At 44.3% G+C, this 22,244-nt stretch overlaps 1 protein-coding gene across 1 annotated transcript in view; it reads left to right on the forward strand.

Moving 5' to 3' along the window:
• Mbo (nuclear pore complex protein Nup88) overlaps positions 1-22,201 on the forward strand; it is a 54,998-nt gene extending 32,797 nt beyond the window's left edge. The window contains exons 2-13 of the mRNA XM_070663591.1: positions 7,899-8,068; positions 18,946-19,059; positions 19,142-19,328; positions 19,464-19,564; positions 19,717-19,909; positions 20,079-20,239; positions 20,480-20,556; positions 20,634-20,878; positions 20,960-21,070; positions 21,271-21,494; positions 21,601-21,849; positions 22,013-22,201. Of these exons, the coding sequence (XP_070519692.1) occupies positions 7,899-8,068; positions 18,946-19,059; positions 19,142-19,328; positions 19,464-19,564; positions 19,717-19,909; positions 20,079-20,239; positions 20,480-20,556; positions 20,634-20,878; positions 20,960-21,070; positions 21,271-21,494; positions 21,601-21,849; positions 22,013-22,094 (1,914 nt within the window). The 3' untranslated portion in view covers positions 22,095-22,201. The remainder of the gene's footprint in view (positions 1-7,898; positions 8,069-18,945; positions 19,060-19,141; positions 19,329-19,463; positions 19,565-19,716; positions 19,910-20,078; positions 20,240-20,479; positions 20,557-20,633; positions 20,879-20,959; positions 21,071-21,270; positions 21,495-21,600; positions 21,850-22,012) is intronic.
• The last annotated feature ends 43 nt before the right edge of the window (positions 22,202-22,244 follow it).

Below are 22,244 nucleotides of genomic sequence, written 5' to 3' on the forward strand. Positions count from 1 at the left end.
TCTTAAGTTCTATCTATCGCTATTATTATTTCGAATTTAATGCACGTTTAAAGGATGCCGGGTCGTATGTTACTTGTAGAATTTATTCGTCGGATATCGTTATGAGTCGGGGTGACTCATTGAGCGCTAAGTGACACAGCAGCGTTAAGGATATCTCGAAGATGGGGCTGTGGGGCTGGATGAGCCAGCGCTTCCTGTGGTACACAATTAGTCCTCGGGTATTAATCCTGCCCGCTGGCCGCATTCGCCGGCGGTATATTATGCCGCTAGAGGCGGTGAACAATACGGATAATACGGGGAAAACGCTTCGATAGCGTTTCTAATACAGAATTCACGTAAGCAGGCGATGGTGGTTCGCCACCACGGGCACCCCCGAACGGCGGCAGGCGAGTGCGCCGTTCTCGTAAACGTTAGCCCACGGACCGACTTAACTTGGCTGGCAATAATAAAATGATATAGGAGGCGAAATATGCATTTAAATTATCGCCCCGCGATAATAATTTGCATACCGCCGCGCGGCGCCTCTCCGCCACTTCGACGGGCCCCCCGGTTCGCTTAGTTTAGCCCCGTTTAATTTAAATAATACTTCTCGGCGCGGGGGAAGCCGAGGCCGAGGCAAGATATACATAAAATCGCCATAACATTATAAATTATAACTGATACGGCTTATATCGCAAGAGCGAGAGCTCTCCGCTTCCTCACTCCCATCCCCCGCACTTTACCCATCGCCCTTTCTCGGGCGCGCTCTATCTTCTCCCCGTTGTCATCTTCGTCCCGCGGAGACGCGCATTCGGACGATTACGGATACCTAAAGGGCTCCTCGTCTGATTAAGGTGCGCCAAATGAGGCCCCTCGATCCCCGAACCATTAATTTCGAATCGCGGGAGCGGAAAGAGGCCGAAAGTTAACCTCCAGAGCGAAGGGTTCGCTCTTTCGCGACGGATGATCGTAAAGCGGTTTTTGCCGGCCGTGAAATACATTTCGCTTTAAAAACGTAAGTAGGTTTTATTATTCGTATGCAAATGTGCTTCAGCAACTCCCCGGAATGGCATCGAATAGCCTGGGCATAAAAATTCTGTAAATACAATAAAATATTCGCGCCTACTATCCCTATTGTCCAACTGCGAGTAGAAAAATTAATAATCCACCAGTAAATCGAACAAACTCGAATTCTATGATAATCAAATGACGGTCATCGCTGTCGGGCTATATGAATTTCTCCCTTCCGTCCCGCCGGTGATTTCACGCTCGCAATTGCCACCGACAATTCGCACCCGTGCGAACCGTGCCTCCGTGCCTCGAGGCTTTACGTTATTATTTTATTAAGTCATAATATAGAGAAACGACCCGGGGTGTTTGAACGCTCGCGTGATGCAACGCTCTGTTGTGACAGTTATGTACAGGGTGCCACAGAAATCGAGCCCTTTCTCTAAACTAATATATTTAAATTGAAAAGAATACAATCGGTCGTTTTCAGCGCAAAGATATTTCATTTTGGGGCTATAAGCTCGGATAAAAAATGGAAATTCTGCTTCAGTTTTTTTTTTTACCTTGTTTCAACGGAATAATTGTATCAAGTTGAATTAACAATTTTATTAACCGACTGATTAATTAATTAATTATTGACAATTAGGAGACAATCCGATATTCGTCTTTAGCGTCGCGAGGGGGAGGGAAAAACCCGCAATTTCCATGACACCCTTTATATGGACACGCACTCCGGTGGGCTTCCTCATACGTTGAATAGCCTCGTGCTATCTGTGCTGCGCGAGGACGCTAACCCATCGTCGTGCCAGCCAGGCCACGCAATTCCGCAAAGTATGCAGATCTAAGAATTCAAATGGCCTCCCGTAAAATGGCGGACAATCGCGCTCGTAAACCACTATATTAAAATTCTATATCGTCCCCCGTGTAGCCGTCAACTCCCGGCCGCTGTTCCGTCACCCCTCGCTCCCGTTCTTCGCGCTTCAGCCGCGGCAAGGGTCCAGGCGGCAATCTTCCGCGCCCACCTACCGATCCTTACATTGTACGGAGTTTGCGGGGCTATTCACCGGATGCTCGTGTTTATGTGCATGCCGCGGTCATGCGTGCGGACATTGGCGCCTCGTGACCGAAGTATAAACTAAACGGGTGCATTTTACTTGCGGAAATGAGCCGGAAAAGCGACGGACATCGTGCCGGGTATAAAAATCCGCAAGAGCCGCCGATTTTTTAAATCCTCCGGTAATGATTAAGCGGTCCATCGATGTTTAAAATATAAATAAATGAACGAACATTAAAGCAGATTTTAATAAAATTTTTTTTTTTATTAATTTATATTATACACAATTTATATATATACAGGAGAACGTTAATTGTTTAGTACTGGCGCAGACGACGTAAGTCGACCTGTATTTTTACAAATTGCGTGTCGTAATCTACGGCCGAAGCACTTGCTTGGTTGCATTCGCGGACATTCGCGTTTATGTGCACGTCGCGGTCATGCATGCAGACATCGGCGCCTTCGTTCTTGGACGTCCGGCCGGAGGGCGTGTGTCCAAGTGCGTGTATATAAAGCGCGCATATCTTCGCTTCAGAAAATATGAGTATATCAACCGCGGAGGCGCCGGTGGACGACCGCAACGATATGTCGAAAGGAATTTTTCTTGGCGCGAAGAGAGAGAAAGATCACGGCTCGCGTAAGAACTATCCATCGTGGAAAAAAAAATCTTAATGTAATTTAATAAAGCGATCCACGAGCTTCGTTCCGCGTGAGACGAAATGTATTTAAATTCGAACAAGTGAGCTTAAAATAATGAATAAGAATGACGGAACAAAACGTGCCCCGTGATTAGCGAATTCTTTTCACGAGTAAAGCCACCGGAAGTGCACGAGGGCAGAGCGAAGAGAAGGCGGAAGCGGGTAACCGTGATGGCAATTACGGTTCGCGCATATCGCTGATTCACGCGTGTCTCACGTGTGTACGCAATGGCAAACGCGTACGCAATAAGTTAATCGCGTTAGCGGCTCGCTTGATTAAACGAGCGATCAGCCTGATGGTCGTCCGCCGCTGGGTGCGGCGCGGCCAGGCATTAATACAAAACTCGATTGTCATTCGTCGCCTAACCCCGCGGTCCCCTGATTACGTCGATTCATTAACCCCGGCTACTCCGCCGGCGGGGTGCCGTTCCGGAACCGCGGCCCCGAAAATCAACTGACCTTTATCAACGTCCCGTCGTACCCGAAATTGTCCGCACGCGATAAAACGCGGCAAATAATGTTCCGCGATCGATGCGTTGACTAAGCGAGAAGAAACGGCGCGTTTGTTATGCGAGATCCGTTCACATTTCGACATAAAAGAGCTCAACTAATCATCGCGACTGAATTCGGAATCAAAAATTTTATCTTTATTTCTTTATGTAGAATATCTGCGTTTGCTTATTAAAAAGTGACTCATGTAACTCGATAATTACTTATTAAAGATTACTCTCCAATCGATTTTTCGCTCGACAAAGAGACAACGAGACCGATTTTGACGTCGACGAATGACGTCTCCGTGTATTTAAAAGTTTTCTCCTCGTTGAGACGTATTCCTCGGGGTCGTTGGCAGAGCCTAACGAGAGAGTGCCATGTTCCGCGCTGCTGTTTCTTTCTCTCCTGCTCCTTTCTCCGTCTTTTTCTTTTTCACTGTTAGAAACACATTTATTAACGGCAGCTCGGCTCATCCCGCCGCTAAGTACCGGTAAAAGAGTACCCTCCCTGTTGCTTTTCCTCTTACCGAGAGCCTTCATTCACTTTAGGTAACTGTCTGCCGTCCCGTTCGGGGGTGTAGAGAGAAAAAAAAAGACGTTACATTGTCGACGCCTTATTAATCCGGAGGCGAGGGTAGGAGAGCGGGGGACTGCAGCTTCGGCGAAGATGCTTCGGGGTGTCGCGGGGTCGGGCCCTTTGAAGAAATTAAAAGAACAGAGGGTATAATGCGAACACATCCATTCCCTCGTCCGCGTATTTCCTCGCCTCTGCTCTCCCATTTCTCGCTCTCCTTCTATACCGCTCTCTCCCTTCGTTTTCCCCTCCGCGAAAACGGGACCCATTAACATCGCCGTTGCGCGAATTCTCGCTAAGCACCAGTCGGATAGACATCTCAAGTCTTGTCACGGTTTCTTAAAATCCGACTTATATCCCGAGCCATCCACCCTTCTTATCTCATTCTCCAAACGTTTTTCCCTTCTCGAATTTCTTCCTCCTCCGCCCTTCCCTTCCAACGCGTTGCAAAACGAGGAGTCTATCAATCCAAGTGCTATTCAGTTGATCGTGGCAATTGTAGCGCGCGACATTATTGCACGAATTAATCAACACGTAATCTATTGCTATCGCTATCGTGAAATATATTATTTCGGGAGTACGTGGCCAGCTTACGGTTTCAGAGTCGCGCGTCTGAATGCCGGCACTCAAGCTCCGCGCGCTTTCCACCTACATCTGTATTAATTCGCATTCGGTACCACGCGCGTTCCCGTGAAAAGAGAAGTACGGCCATTTCGCGCGAAGAGCGATCGTCATAATGTAAGGCATCTGCGTAAGGATGGCAAACGAGGATGTTAGCCGAATAATGCAAAGCAAACCCAAGCTGAGATATAGTCCAGCATTTGTTCATATTAAGGCGCTGTCACGGCGCTCGCAATGTTCCGCACGTCGGGGTCAACCCTTCACGTTCTCTCCTCTATACGCGACATTTCGGCCGCGTGCCCGCGCGTGTGTTTTGAAATTATATAACGCGAGAACGCCCGACGTCGTTAGTCAACCCGCGCCGCATCTCGCTGTTAACTATGTGTATCTTGAGCACCCGTTACGTTGCCATTTGTCAGGCCCGCCTCGGCGTACGCGCGCAATTTCGCGCGTTAAGTCGCGCGCGCCCAGCGATATTTCGGCCGGCTGTGACAGCCCGCGTCCGGGATTTGTCTTAGACCGATGTTTGCGTCGAGCAAACAATCTCTAAACGCTGCAATGCGAATGGAATACATCGTCAAAGATTGCGCCGCGCTTTTCCATTAGACGAAACCATCGCGGGCGCAGCGAATAAATGTTTCGTTATGTTTGCCTGCGACGTTTTATAAATTTTCGCTCAAGAATGAACTTCGGAAATTATTTCCATCTTGAAAAGTTATACGCGCGAGTATGTAAAATAACGGGGATCGATTATCACAAGCTGAGGATTTGCCCCGGCCGCTCGTAAGACATTCAATTCGACGAAAAGCGAAATTCAGACTCGTCTGGCAAGCTTTGATCATAAGTGACACGCGCGACTTTACGGTAAACCTAAGTTCTAAACTAATAAGGCAACATCACGATGGCACGATCGGGGGAAGAAAGGGGGAGAAAGAGGTAGAGGCGGCGATGGAAGCAGAAGGGTCCAAGTTTCATGAAGCTGCGAACCGGGTCACCGATTACGACGTTGATCGTCTACAGGAGGCAACCAAATTGGATAAGTTGAAGGAGCTGAATCTTCTTCGTCCTGATCCTTATTAAGCTCGCGAATTTCACTTAAATACATATTTTCTATTTTTATACATTTGACGTCAATCATATAGTATTTATACCAAATTATCTTTTTGTAAAATATCTCGAAATTTTTTAATATTTAAAAAATCGTAAAAAAAAATTAAATTATTACACGTTTATATTCGATTCTTTGTTTTTGAAGCATTTATATCATGCGCCTTGAAGTAAAAATGTTATTCGGCTTTTCAAAGTTATATCTCTGCTATTTCTAATTAATTTTTTATTACTGCATATCTGCGGCGACAGCGGCTAGCGTGTGTAACAGTCTTCGGCAACCGGCCGACGCTGTATATACATACGGTGTACGTCACATCTAAAACCGATGTTACCGAAAAAAAAAAAAAAAGAAAATTATCGCTGATAGATCATCACATTCGTTTTCCAGTTCAAACTTTCGCGGCCGGAAAAGAACGAGGTGCGCGTGCTAGGTGGTTGGCGTCGGGTGTAAATTTGCATTGAACGAAATGAGGCGCTATGGGGCATTCCAGTCCGAAGTTAATAGCTTCCCAACGATTAACTGTATCTCTCCACCCACGTACCATGCATGCCCTACCCTCTTCGCCCTCTCTTTCTGTCCCTCTCTTTCCTCTTCGGCCTCTTCGTCGTTCGCCCTCGCAACCCTTGTTCTCTTTCTCTCTTGTTCTCTACATATATATCGCTCTTCTTGCTTCTCATCGCACGCGCCACGTCCCAGCTACCTATATCGTCCCTTCTAATAATGTATGTCCCGAAGGTCGCGAAATAACTGACTTCGATGGGCGATGGGAACCGCGTGCGTCGCCGGCCGATCGAGAAAGTCGCGAATCGGCCTGCAGAAAAATGCGCAATGAGCCTGGCCGATATTCGCGAGGTGCGGCGCCCGTTCGCTCTTTATCGTAGCGATTGTGGCTTTTATCCGCCTGGCGCGTTATCAATAGCACGCCGGTGCTCGGAAAAGGCAACGCCACTGCGGCAGCCAATAGTTTCCAGGCGCGTGAAGGCGCCACGGGGGTTATAGGGCATAATTTAGTGGACAGTTTGATATACAAACAATCTTTAATGAAATTCTTGGTGTTCATTAATAACGCATTACAGCCTCGCGCGCCAGTGTGTCGGCATCGGTACTCGGGAATCCCGCTCGCCCTCTCACACTCACCCACCCCTTTTATACCCTTCCATTTTCCTACTCATACTCCGGTGCCGTCGCTTCCGCGTGCACCGTCGTCCGACACCCTTTATCGCCCCGGCTTTCAACCGACCCTTATCCCTTTACCGTCACCGGAGAGTCCTAGGTAAATCACCATGCAAACGCGCTTTTACGCGATTGAATTTTTTATCAATTATACGAATCAATACACTCGCCAGTAGAAATAATACTTCATTTAAGTGCGTCTCCGCGTACTTGAAAACATTTTTATTTTCTTAATTCCGCGGCATACTTTGCGCACATTTTTTTTGTTCGCGAAACCGCATTTAAACACGAGACACGATACTAGATATATCGAGACGAGGAAACTCCCCCTTATCGAAGAAGCCCAGGGACTAACCAGCCTCTGGGTAAAAAAAAAAAAAAAAAAAAAAAGTAATTGCTCCTTGATATACGGCGATACCCCACCTGCGGGGATGCCGCCTTGTAATGATGTTCGCGTTGGCGAACTTAGTTCGAAATTAAATATCGGGGCAAGGAGATGGAACGGCGGGCGCATAGGAACCGGGGGGGAGGGCATATCAGGGGGTTGCGACGGCGGAAAGAAGCGGGCGACGTTGCGCACCTGCCCTTTTCCCGGGACAGCACGATAAAAATCAAACTGGAAAACAAACGGGGAGCGGGATCGTATTATAAAGTTTTTAATCGATAGACGATGCGCGTCTCGGCAAGCGGCGGAGGCAATGGGACGGGCGGATATCTCGCGGGAAGATAGACAGACGCACAAGGGAGCGGAAAAAGGGAAAGAGAGAAAGAAGCCGGGAGGAAACCGGCGCGATCGGGCGAGGAATCCTGCGGCGTGTTCACTGGCGCGTGTAATAATGAATTTATACCTCGCGCAAGAACGCTCTCGGGATCGGCGACATACCACTTTTCTTTCTCGCTTCGTCTGTCTTCTTAGAGTTTTAATTAATGAAAACGTGCTTCCGGGCCTCCGAGGTGATCTCCATTCGTAGGTTTTTATCTCGCGCATCCACGTTACAGAAACGAGATGCTATTCCAGCTGTGACGAAATATCTTACGTACCTCTGTCTCTCACTGATACTTTGAATGAAAATCTTAAATTCTTTTTTATATATTATATATTAATAAAACTATAAACGGTGATGTTAATAAGTGGAATAAATTAATATCCACATAATTACTAACGATATTTTTTTAATTTCTTTTACAGACGCTGCAGCCAACAGATTCGCCGATATTCGAAGTGACAAACGTTCTGATTAACGAAACAGCGACACAGCTAGCACTATGGGGCAGGTTGGGCATTGCTCTCATGGAATTGCCGAAGCGATGGGGCAAAGACGCCGTTTTCAAAGACGGCAAGAAGATAATTCTTTGCACGTGAGTTTACAAATCTGAAAATATCCACGGGAACTATGCTTAACTATCACTCAATAAGAAATAAAGAAAAGCTTCCTCAAATATCCGCGTGAGACACATTGATTAAATTATTAACATCGAGACGACCGATGTCGGCGATCGGTATCTCATCGACGTTCCTCCGCGCCGAACTGTCTAGGAAAAAAAAAAAAAAAAAAATGGAAAGGAAACGCGCACCAAGAAAGTCCGACTCGTAAAAACGGAGATAAGGTTAGCGGCGGATAATAAATCGTGCTATCTGCTCCCCCTCCCCGCGTTGTCGCCGCGTCTGCCGTAGGCGTCCTAATATCCTGTAATTAAGAGGGTGTTACGGTGACGCCCGAGGAACCCCTTCGGCCTCCCTCTTATGGAATTAAGGTGGCTTTACTCGGTTAGTTTTCAAAAGTTCCGGGGGCCCGGAAAGCACCGCTGAATACTAACCGCCTCATCAACGACACATGCCACCCGGAGACTACTGTCTCGCGTAACATTACGCGGTAGTGTGTGCCGCCCCCGTTTTGCGCCCCGACCCCCGACCGTAATCTTTCGGGCGATTAGAACGTCGCGCAATTACGGGCGCCGTTAGAGATTACGCTTGCCCGAGCCTAGCTGGATCACGATGCAGCCGATCGTGGTCGATCAGCGTCTCAAACATTGCTCGCGAAATCCGTTTAACACTCATTCCGTCGCGCTAAATGAATAAGTACTTTGACTGATAAAGTGGCGGTCGCGTAAAAGAAATTAAATAAAATTTAGACGAACTAAGTAATTAACAAGATATTATGCGATTAACGTTGATACACGCTGGCGATTTTGAGAATAAATTTTTCTAGAGTAATACGAAGTTTGTAGAACAGAGTCGCAGCGAGGATGAGCATCGGCTGATTTAAAAAACTCGCGTCTGACTACTAAGCGTAATTAATAGCGAAATACGATGACTCTTAATCCACCGACGGAATAAACGCGAAAGGGGTAACCGGCTCGTTTTAAGTCGTCCCACGCATTATAATTTCATAATAAGCTGAATTCGGAATAAATGCAGGTACCTTCCCCGACTTCCTGCTAATTCGTAATTCCGAACTTTTTCCGGAAGCGAACGAACCGCTTATTTCTCGAGAGGGAAAGGGGTGAGCGCGGACAGAGCGGGGAACAGAAAAGGGGCGAAAGGAGAGAAAGAGAAAAGCAAGGTGCGGAGGAACAACCGGCCGCTGCTAAACAAACTGTCCAGATTAAGAGCGGCAGTTTGCGCTAAAGTTTTTTCGCCGTTTCACTTAGGCGATTTTGCACCGGGCGAATTCGAGGGAATTTATTAAGAACACACATAGAACGCGTTACGTGCGCGCATCGCGTGAAAGATCGCGCAGCTTTCCGAGCCGGTCGCGGCCATTAGAACGAATCTCGGAGATTTAATGTCTGCCACCTTCCAGTCAGCTTAAATAAGGCTAAATGAAGTTTATGCGTTATTACTGGCGAAACTTCCGGTACACCCGCCGGCAGCGTAGCCTGGAACTGCGAGCGTGTTATCGTCTCGAGATTTCAAATAACTAAATGTGCAATACGAGGCTCAAACCGATCCGCGAGATTAAAGAGCGGGTTAAAAATAATTCAGAAAATAATTTCAAAAGTTGTTTGCATCATGAGAATATTATACGTCAATGTTTTTTAATCATAACGAGTGAGATTGTTCCGCGAATAGGCGAATATTTGTTCAGCCATTTCAGACTTTCAGATTCGAGTCGTTCTCGTTCCAGAGCGTCGGAATAATTGAAGAGATTTAAAGATGCAGGGGGCAACTTTCGATAAGGCGCTCGATGTCCTTCTCGCTGTCCCCGTGCTGAAACCGAATAACAGGTCCCGCGGCTTGCGACTCGCGGTGCGGGGAGGACGGGGTTTCGGATTAAGCAAATGGCAGCAATAATAGTGATTATTCGGATTATGATATCAGAGCGCGAAGTGGGTTCGCCTGGACTTACTGGCAGCCACTAACTGCCGCGCCGCCAAATCCTGACTTCAAGACACCGGATTAAAACTATTACCGCACCCCTTCGGTCCCACTTCGTTTCATTCCGACCCCTTTTTACTCTCCCGAGCAAACCCGCACGTCTCTCTCACCTTTTGCAGACTTTTTTTGCCCTTTACGAATGCTTACAGCATCTCTCAGGATCAAAAGTCTCGCGATTTTGTTTGTGCCGCCGAGAGGCAAGATGCACGAAATGTGAATGCTAAGTTTTCATCTTAATGACAAAGATAATCGGTTTAATCTAAAAATTATTTCTAAAATTTATTCAACCCAGATAAAAAATATTGGTCTTTTAATCTTTTTATATTACGAAATCGACGCATTTAACGCGAGGTGTAAAAATTCTTATAAATTTCAATGCAGAAGTTTGATACACTCGTAAAACAGTAAGTAAAGCAGTAAATAACGACTGTTTAGTTGCGCTATAACGGTTTGCTTTCCTGCCCGAAGCAGCGGCGACACTCTCCGCGGATAATCGCTATAGGAAGTAAGTACAATTCCTACCGCATAATGCGTCCACGGTGTGGGTGAGTAGCGCTACATCGCGAGTCCCGGTATTAATTCGACAACGAATTGCGAAAGCGGCGCCATTCCGCGCCGCGCCGTAAGATCGCTGCCTCTTGGTTGGTTCGCGTAGCTAATTATTGTTTTAAGGATTACCGTTATGTGTTTATTATGCGGCCTGGAGGACCTTACCCTGCCCTTCTTCCTGCCTCGTCGCCCTTTACCTGCCTTAATATTCGGTAGATTTCAGCCTCTCCGGGAACGGCGGGAGAAATCTACGCTATTTCTTCCCTCCCACTCGCGTCTCTCCTCTCTCTCTTTCTCTCTCTCTCTTCAGCCGCGAAAAGTCAGCCTACATTTATGAATAATTCTCACCTCTTATAACCACCCCCTTGCCTCCCCCGCGCCGACCCAATCCACTCGCCGGCACCGCGAACGTCTCACTGAACCACCCTCCGAGTGTTCGCCTCGTAAACCCCTAATGCCGGCTCTTCATCTGCGAGCTCTGAGATTCTGAGCTCCGCGAAACAGCCGAATCGCCATAACGCCTCTGCCGCAAGAAGCGGAAAGTAGATAATGGACACGTGTAATTATCTACAAGCTTCTCCCCCTTCCGGCTAATGACCTTATTAAAGAGCTTTTACGGCAGATACAATTACCGTCTGGTATAGAAAAATGTGGAGTCGTAGAATCTCGTTATTGAATTTTCAACGAAATTGTATGTCTCACCGCCTGCTCGCTGATAAGCTACAGCTGTGTTATACAGTAAAGTGTTTGGCTGTATAGCTACCTGAAATCTGCGGGAATGCGAGGGTTTCAGGAAAGAAATTATCGCGCATAACGCGACGAGGTAGCGAGGCTTGCGTTTATATACACTCAAGATTTATTGCACCGGTCATCTTTACGGCACGTCGACATTTAAAAGCTGATAAAAATCGCGAGTCCGAGCGGTATCGCTCCGCGTATGCGCGCGGGTGTAAATTGAATTTATATATATATATATATATATATATATTTTTTAGATCGAACAAAAAAATGCAGAATAACATGGCGTTCGGAGTGGAAGAAATATTTGTCTGGGCGTGATGCGCACGTAATGTTTATGGCGGCGAAAGAGCGCGAACGTGTACACGCCGGCGACGGTATTTTATATCTTCCACACATGACCACGCATTCCTCAAAATTTATATTAAAAACCATCGTATCGCGAGTCACTGTTTGCACGATGTAACTGCCAGATTGCGATTTCACCGTGGCCAAAAAAAAAAAAAAAAAAAATTAGTTTTGCGCTGTGCTTCGAGCCACCGACGACCATACTTACAACATAAAAATTAAATATAATTTTTTTACATTAAATATTTATGCGATAATTTGGATTATACGATATAATGGTATTTATAGGAATTATATAAGAATTATGCGATACTTGGATAACTTGAGAGTTAGGCATAAATATATTAAGTCTTATGTGTCCGTAGATTAAGTCATAGGCAATCAGACGTAAGTATAAGTAGAAAAACTTTTCATTAAACGGATTAAATAAAAAAATCTTTTATAGACAGAGCGTCAAACGCTATAAAATCTATAGTTACATTCTGTATATAAATTATTTCACACATATGTCATAGTATTTAACAAAATTTAAGTGTATTGAGATAAAAAAATTGCTTCATACGTTATTTTTAATTAAACTAACTGGACCACATTGAGTGATCAGCTAATTTGCGCTTTCATAATCGTTTATGTCAGAAGGAGTAGGTGTCATAAAAAAAAAAACGTTATATTTATTAAACTCGCGTATTCCGACGTTTGTGACCGCCTCGAGTTGAAAGACAAACAATAAAGAAGACAGATTTATGGGACGCCATAAAGCTCGCGGGCTAATCTGTCACGCGTGCAAGCTCATTTATTTCCGAACGCGGAAATTTCGCGACCGCGCTGCAGAAACGGTCAATCGGAGTTCCTCGAGCATATGTTGAACGTGCTACGGAATATTTCATCCACGGGTTGAATCTCACCCCTTCCCTCCACCCCCATTCACGCAAACGCGCGAGGATCGTTCTCCTATCTAGCCCAGGCCGCTGGATACGGCGGGCAGAGGGAGAGGGCCGCGTGCGTTTATTTAAAAAATGATTTAACCTAATGGTTTTACATATGTAATCCCGATATAAACCCGCGGCTAATCTCGGGCGACCACACGCCGCGGTGTGCTACGCCGGGCACATGCGTATATACAGTCGCGCGGAGAGAAAGCGAGAGAACGAAATCGCCGGATCTCCAAACATGCAACATCTACGTCCTCCGTGGATCCCCATACTTCGAATCTATCTTTGTTCTTTTTTTTTTAATTTTTTTCGATGAGCAAGCACTAACGAAAATCACCGGCTTGCCGGTAGCAGCCCGGCAGTGAGTGAGGGATCGCGCAGGGAGGGAGAGACGGGTGGAGGATTGTTTGCGGAGGCCGAGCATAGGGTCGCGCTGTATTCGCACGCGGGGATGATTTAGATGGTCCCCGATGATATCCGCGCCTTTTGAAAAATGTCGGCACACCGAGGAAAAAAGCGTATAAGCCGTTTTACGGTTTACGCGTGTCGCGCTTTATCAGGCCTGCCGCGGTCTGGGACTTTATTGCCGGCCGAACGATATTTCTCGTCGAATCAGCGTTAACGAAAGAGTTGAATTATGAGAGGTCGCGCGGAATTAAAAAGCGCGCAGCATCACGCTTGTATATAATCGGGCGGTATTTGTTCGTGATATGAATGGAAATATGTATCCGCCGTGTCATCTTTACATACTTCATCGCAGAAATATTTCTCGACTCCTCTTTTTTATAGAAGGGGGTTGGAATGTTTTTGGGAAAACCAATCCTAATTATTTAATCTCTACTTTAATTGGTAATTAAAGAAAGTTTATAGTATATTAATTAGCTAAATAAAATATGAAAGTAAAATTTTAATCGGAGAATATCCCTTACATCCGTAGACTTATATTCGCCACTTTCTACCGACGAAATAGAAATACATCTCGTGAGCACTCAATCTTAATTTGTTTAATTATTACAACACCAATTGCTTGCACACTTGGCCTGCACATTTGTTTGCTCCTACCTTCGTCTAATCAAAGAATTTCAAGCGTCGCACCGTAGCAGAAAATTTAAATACGCAAAACGTGTTTTAGTCGCCTTCGTCGTCGTCGTCGTCGTCGACGTTGGCTTCGCCGTCGCCGTCGTCGCGTAACGAAATAAAAGCCGACGGGGAAAGAGAAAGAGAGAGACACATCTGTCGGTTCTTTTAATTACAACGGTACGTGTGCTAGGTCCGGGGATGCCCGGGCACTCCTAGCGCTCCGCATTCGGTATCCTTTGTTTGCCGTTTCCCGTTGTCGCTCACCTACGCCCCGTCCGTTTTCCAACGGAATTTCGTGTCTGGAGACACGCGCTCGCGTGATACGAAGTCGATATCGCGATCTGATTCCGCCTCAGCCTCAGAGAAAAAAAAAAAAAAAAAGTATGGCATCGTCGTCGCTCGTTAATCCATTACGCAGTAAAGTTTTACTCTAGATTAATAATGCGGAGTGGGGAACTCTAGGATTAGCATTAAAGATAAAAGATAGTAATTATTAAGAGAAAATAATTAGCGAGGGTAATTAATCTCGTCGAGTCGTGGAAGATTGATCCGCCGCCTGCTCTTGGTTTTTATTCGAAAAGAAATATTATACCGAATTTATACTTTTCCATTTCTAAACGCGCGTACAATCGACGAGACACTCCACGCGCAAATGCGCCTAATTGTTTATAACAATTAAATATTCCAGTTTCGTAAGCCTTTCTTGAAATTCTGTCTACGAGAGAGCTTCCTTCCTCCCTCCCTCTCTGCCTCTGCCTCGGCTAACTGCTCTCAAACCATATTTATGACTCGCGCTTATTACACATTGCCTAATTATCCCGCGCCAAGTGCGATACGTTGGCGTGTGTACCGCTATGAAATACTCAACGAGGCTCGACGCCCTCGTCATCGGGGGCGAATACGACGCGCTGCCTAGGAGGGTAAGTGCTGGCGAAGATCGAGAACCGGAACGTGCCAGGACGGGGCAACCGGGTGGGCCCCAACCAGGGTACCGGGCGTGAGCCGATGGCAGGAGACGACGGAGACGCGCGACGCCGCCTGAGCGCGCCGCGGCGTCGAGAATTAACGGGCTTAGTTGCCGACGCAGGTGTCGTCGGGAAGGCGAAGGCAAGCGAGACTCGGGATGAATTACGATGGGAGCGTCAGCCAGCGCCAGGAGAACGTCGGTCGTTATATTTTGCGCAACATCCCGATTTTATGGGCCTCCCCCCGCGCACCCTTGGACGAGCGGCCCGTACTTCGTCCCCTTTCGGGACGAGAGAACGCGAACTTCCGTTGTGTAACGCGACTGCCGTCGTAACCGAGTGCCGATGATAAGCACGAGCGCTCAACGGGAACAAGACCGATCGCTTAATTACGATGCCATATATATTAATAATATAAACAGTAGAACATAAGACATTTAATTATTTAAATTAAAATTATGTTAATCAGCTTTTTCACACTTATCAATTCGTGGCACGTTAAAACGATTCATAAAATTATCCCGACATATCTTTTTGGCATTGCTTTATTCATTATCTGATCTAAAAAAAAAAGGAAAGAAAGAAATACCGAGTAATCAAAGTTTTATGACAAATTAGGGTCGCTGATCTCGCGCGGTCGCTCGTCAGTTTCTCATCGAGCTCCTTTGATAGCGCGAGACTGTATGTGTCCTCGCGTCACGAGCAGGCGGGTTAACGAGTAATGTCTAATCTATGCATCTGCTTATCATAATGGTCCTCGTTATATCGTGAGCATGGCCTGGCGGGACCGGAAACTCTCACCAACTCCCGTCGTCGGGCAACCCCTCAGTCTTAGCCATCCCCGTTCCTCGCGCGCCGCACTTTTGCGTGGCCGTAATAAAAGTATTCCGAGTAACTGAACGATATTACGCCGTTACGAGCTCGGCTCGCCAGGCAGAATTAAACGGTTGAACATTGTCCCCGAAGGGTCCGATCGTTATAAGAGCGCGTGTCGATGTCAAAGCCGTGCGGCAGCCCGTTACATCCACGTGAATCAAAGATTACCGAACGCCATCGAGATTCTTAAACTGAGATGCAAATGGTTCGGAAATTGTCTCGCCGAAGCACGTTCTCGAGTGACACAAAGGGGATTCGCTTAATTGAATCTGTGACGTCTCTAACAATCTCGCTCCCTATTTTCTTATCTTGCTTCATTACTACTCTTCACAATCATTAAACGAAATAAAATTGCACATCTCGATTAGACGCAGTGAAATTTATTGAGACGGACATCGAGGTCGTCCCTATATTTTCCATATGAATCCTCGATGCAAATCGTCGTGATTTTGTGACCCGGGCGTGAAGTTCCGGCTCGTAAAAATAACGACGGTCTCGGGGGCGGAACAAACGCGGTGGAAGCCGGCCGCATCGGCCGGGGCGTTCTATTAAGCTAAAATCAGGGAGCCGCGGCTCGCAGCGTCGCTCTAAATTATTATAACGCGAGGAGATCCGCGTACCTTCGCGGACAATGAAAGGTACACCGTGACGTCGCGAGGTTTGTTTTGCCCGGCCTCGGCGCGCGGCCGCCACCCGCTCGCACTCCGCGCGCGCAACGACGCTCTCTCGCCTACATTTCGTATATTTTATTATTACTCTCGCACTTTCCGCGGCTGGACACGGTAACGTTGCCGAGGGGGTTGACGGCGGTGGTTAGCCCGTGGCCGTTATTAATGTCCGCGGCATGCCAGAAAAAGCGAGCAAAAGGCCGCAGGCGCCCGGAGAGAAAAAGACAGCGGGCATCGGGTATCACCGGCACACAACGTTCTCCGGGATATACACCCCCGTTAGTACATACGTCCCGCGCAGAACGGCGACACGGGCACCAGCACAAGCGCCAGGAGTTCTTAATAATTGATAAAAATGTACGCACGCACCGGTAAAGAGAACGAGAGGGTGGGGGACGAAAGGGAGAGCGAGAGAGAAAGGGTGCCAGGACGTAGAAGAGATAGAGAAGTGAGGAGGAAGGGGGACGGGATGAAAAAAAAAGGGCCAGACATGGCAGTGGTGGTGGCGGTGATGGTGGTGGAGGTTGGTGGTGGTGACTCTCACCCTCGCGACTCCAACCCTCCTGTGTCCGCCCGGCTCGCCACTGTTTCGTTGACAAAGGCATACGCAACGATTTATTCGCACTTTTCACCGCAACCTCTCCCGAGAATTTTTCTTCGTTCTGTCACAATTTCGGAATTATCAGAATTTATGCTTGCCCCGCTCAGCGCGCGCGTGTGAGACCGGACCCGACCATTCGCATATTCTGATAGGTATTAAGCTGTCTTGATTACCGCGATGGTTGCACGCGGAGATGCCTCGCGTTCGATGGCGTCGGATATTCCTAAATAAAATGAATGGCAACAGGACCAACGCATTTAAGAGCGCTCGCGACCCCCATTGTATATTCGATATCCGTCGACGTCGCCGACGAAAAAAGATCCGAAGAGAGCACGTCATTAATATCCATTTCGCGATCGTTTATATTAAATAAAATAGGCACATCGAGTCGAAATTGCAATATCGCCTGTATTTTATAATATTAAATTAAGTATTCGTTTCGACACTCTGCATTTTTATTCTTTATACTTTCCTCGTCTCTTTGCCACAAATAATTTTGGCATCGTTTTATATTAATTTATTTTTAATTAAACAATAGTGTGCGAGTGCTGATCTGTTAAAGAGACGAGGGAAGGATGTCGAAAGCAATATACGACGATTAAATCTGGAGATCGATTAGAGCGCTTAATAAGGCACGAATTCTTTGTCGCAGGCCGGTTCCAGGCATCACCGTCGCGATTTACCGGAAATTTTTCGTCGAAAATAAAAGAATGAAAGGCCGCGCAGCTGCTCGAATCTAATTAAGAAATTCTTACACGGCAGTGCCGCGCATTCTGCCACACCCTCATGTCCCGACCTCACCTCTGTCTATCTCTCTCTCTTTCTCTCGGCCGAGAGCACGTCTAGAAAAATTAAAAATAATTTTCCTACGTAAACGTATTAACCCCGGTGGCGGTGGACGGGCTTTTTGCGCTGCGCTTTTCTCGCAATTTGTACAAAGAACGGCACAGACCTGACTTCAAAGTAGATCTTACACGGTGTCGTATCACTTTATTCCGGGAACTTCCCTGCGTATTACTCGTTATTGCGTTTAAGTCACTGCCGCTTCTGCCGTGACCGTCGCTCGTCCGCCCTCATTTAAGATTCCGAGATGGAATTTTGTAACTTTTTTTTTTTTCCATAAATGTACGAATTAAATAATAACGTTCACGTGGAGCGCAAACGATTATGAGCTTCGCGCATCAGGATTACAACTAAACAAAACGTAGGATACCTTTCAAAGAAGGACTGGCCAGCTAATTCAGAATATTATTTAGACAGCGTCAAAATAATAGCGGCGTTTTGAGAAGTTTCTTTTAAAAAGTTGCAAGGACCGACCGGCGTATAAGAATGCGATCTTGAAAAAAAGGTTCCTCCGGAAAGATTCATTAGGAACGAAGTTTTTACAACGAAGTGGAAGGTCGAAATAAAGATGAAAGAACAGGATTTATATTCCGAATATATTCTCCCAAAGTCTAATAATCATTATCTCGGCGCGGATAAGCTTGAGTCTTGGTCATCGGTCGGAAGGCGCCGAAAACGCGAGATAAGCGACGGGCGCTCTCCCCCTCCGTTTCTCCCATCTTTTCTTTCTCTGCAATAAATTTCAGCGAAAAACCTATCTGGATTTTCCGCTTGTTCTTTCTCTCTTTGTCGACGCTCGGCCTAAAAATTCATTAGATTATAAAGCCATTAATGCTCATCCACGCGACCGAACGCGCCTCTCCTTGCTTAGGCGCGGAGCCGTCTAGCCTGGATCGATGTCTCACATTCGTGATAACTTTATCCGCGTTCCCATTATTTTAATTATGTACAATGAATCGTAATTAACATTTATTTTTCAACAATTTTTTAATTATAGAGAAATAACGTAGCAGTATATTATGTATTGCAAACACAAAAGTTCTTTATTTTATATATATTTTATTTTATTTAAATAAATTTAATTTAAATTTATATTATATTACGAATATTAATTTTCCGCGCGCAATGGACCATTGCTCATAACGTTAAGATTGTGAAAATACATTCACTCACAAAAAAACGCGCCCGGATTAATTATTATCGTAAGAATTAGAGATAATTAAAGAAATCCATTACATGCGTGCTTTTTTATTACAGAAATCATAATTTTGGCGACTTCGGAGCAACCACGGAAATTCAGCGAACTCGATGGCATCCAGGCTCAACGAACGACTCTCATCTGTTGATTTTAACATCTGAAAATTCCTTCCGGTAATTAAAAAAAACGGCATGGTTAGACGGGAGCATAAAAAATTGTCGCCGGACTTTAAATTGTATTTAACTTTATCTACAGTTTATATCAATGCGAACTAGGCGATGCACCAAGACTTATAAAATGTTGGAAGGTCGGTCGTGCACCGTCAAGCTCACCCTCGAAGATCCCGGATTTCACGTCTCTCGGCGAAACCGCGGTAGACTTTGATTTTGCCACCCCTACTCTAAGGAAGCCAGAAATGTTCGCTGATAAGACCACCGACGAGGTAATTTAAATATCTATGTCTTTAATCTATTATCATATTTTTAACGATCTTAATTATTAAGAAATAATATTAATAACTACATATAAGTAGAATTAATGCGAACGTTAATGTATCATATTTCTTATAATTTTTTAGATAAAGGAAACGATAAACTGGAATCAAATTGAGTGGCCGATTTTGGTACTCCGTGGAAACGGCGAAGTGCTAATCGTTCGTGGGAACGTTTTACTAGAGAAGTATAAAAAAAATATTTTATACATATATAAGCGACAAGTAATTTTAATCTTAATTAACTTTTATAAAAACGTATGCTACTAATCATCTCAGATTTGCTCGCACTTGTGCAAGCAATGACATTTTCTCATTTGATTGTGGTTTCATTTGTTAGCTATGGAACTCCAGTGGTATTGGGCTCGCTGTCTATGTATCCGTCGACCGACGATAATTACGGAATAGATTCATGCTCTATCATGTGCCTGCAAACTACCCCGCCGATAGTGGTAATCGCCATGTGCACCGGAAAGATTTATCACGCGATACTGCTGCGCGAAATATCGGACGACGACGATGACGACAGAAAGGTACTACATGCAATAAATCTTTCGGAATGCTGTACGTTTCACGTGTCATATCACGCGGACTTTTATCGCTATTTTTTTTTCCGTTATTGTTATTCGAGAGCAAAGCGACAAATTTACAGGAATAATTGTTGAAGGAAAAAGATACATTATTTTTTTCTCTGTTTGCCAGACTTGGTCGCAGTACGGCTCGAACTACAGCCTTCATACACCGGATGATGCGCTTTATGTCTACGAATGCGTCGAACTGGAATTGGGTCTACTCTTTACGGACGACGATAAGAAATATAACTGTCCCATCCATCTTCACTGCGACAAGGGAAACAAATCGCGGTACCAGCTAGATAACATGCATGGGAATGTTTCGGAACCATCGCAGTTTCTTTCGCTGCAAGACAGCGACGATTGATAGAAACTCGATTGATCAATTTTTTACTGATTCTTAATCCACAACTTTGAATGAAGACTAAAATCTTTCTTTTTATGACCATAACAGCGATATTTCCAAAACACTCCAAATTATATTCTTTCATAATTGAACAAAATGGATTTATCAGTGTTTACTTGTGTTAGATATTTTTGCTCTCACAATGCTGGAATTCACATGGTGAGTTTGCCAATGGTTTCTCAGTTAGAAGAATTTGTATATGGTACGTACATTTATATTATTAAAAATAATCTAACCATCGTACGACTTTTTCCGGTCTAATATTTTTTTTTTTTTTAGATAACAACGAAAATTATCTACCTTCATTGTTAAATCAATCAATTCTACAATATCTATTCTCTACAAGAACGAAGCATACAAATGTAGATGAGCCTACACCTATACTTGGTTTTGGTCTTCTTCAAGAACCCTGTATTCTAATCTCATTGTTACACACGGGTGTTGTCATCGACCTCTCGGTTATAGATCTGTATTACCTTCCTAGGATCGAGCAATTAGAACCTGTCGTTAACACTACGAAGAAAGTAATTAAAGAAATATTAAAGAAATAAAATTAAATTTAGATTTTTTTTTAATTTACGTATTAAAATTTTGATATTTTTAAGGTAAATAAGGAGCCATTCGATGTATATATCAAAAAATTATTGAGGCGTGAAGTATCACAACCAATAACTAAAATAGGAACTCGCACGATGTCTTTAAGCGAATCTCTAGAGGTAAGCTTAAATGCCGACATGTATATCGTTAATAACGTTCTGTATTGTTTAACAATACATTAACAAACGATTGATAATTTTATCTAGTAATAAAATTAATTACAAATACCTAAGAACTTCTATTTTACACATACAAAACGCTATATGTAGAAATACTATTTAACAATAATCGGAAATGCAATAATTTCTTTGCATTTTAGTTGTTGTACCATGCCACGAATATCTTTCGTACCCAACATTTTGTTCGACACGACAAAGTCCGAGAGGAAATCAGTAAAAAAGTCCGTGCCTTAAAGGCTTTAAAAAATCATCTATTAAAAGAACTCGACACTTTAACGGAAATAAAGAACCTGAAACAGACCGCAGAACGTTTAGCTGAACGATACGAAGATATTAAAGATAAGCAAGAAGAGTTAGCATCTAGGTGAGTGTAATTATAATTATGTCAAATAAGTAGCATATAAAATACAATTTTTTATCCAATATTATTGTAAAAGGAGATAAAGTAAAATCTTATACTATATTTTCAGAGCAAGGGAAGTTTTGAGATTGGTAGATTACAAAGAACCTTCGATGACGTCTGTTGAGAGAGCAGAAGCGCAAGAATTACAAAAAATGAAAGTAAAAATAGAAGACATGAAAATTCGACTTGAACAGCTCAAAAAAAAGGTCCCTCAACAGACCATGCTTACAAATGGCATCGAAACCAATGGAAAAGGAAAAGAAATTGTTTTCACACGTAATCAAGAAGAGACAACAAAGGAAAATCTTTATCAAATGTATGTATAAGTATAAATTTGATAATTCTAAATCTTTAATTTTACAAAGGCAAATTAATTGGTAATGATGAACCTAATGCAATTACTATCATCATGTACTGATTTATATTGCTATCAGATATTGATTACCTATTTAATGTTATACATTTTTTTTCTTTTACAGGACAAAAAACATAAAAAATTTATCTGATCAAGTAAAACAGATTAAAGCAGAAATTAGTCTATCGTATATAACTAAACAGTAATAGTAAATATTATCGATTAAATTAGAATTAATGATTGTATATTTTACTTTACAAAATTTGTATACAATAAAAAATTTTGTTTTTAAAAAAATCTTATAATACTATACCTTAAACATTATTTTCATCTCTGTCTATAGTCTTCTCTGTGGG

The sequence above is a fragment of the Cardiocondyla obscurior genome, linkage group LG11, assembly GCF_019399895.1.
Source record: "Cardiocondyla obscurior isolate alpha-2009 linkage group LG11, Cobs3.1, whole genome shotgun sequence".
Lineage (NCBI taxonomy): Eukaryota > Metazoa > Arthropoda > Insecta > Hymenoptera > Formicidae > Cardiocondyla > Cardiocondyla obscurior.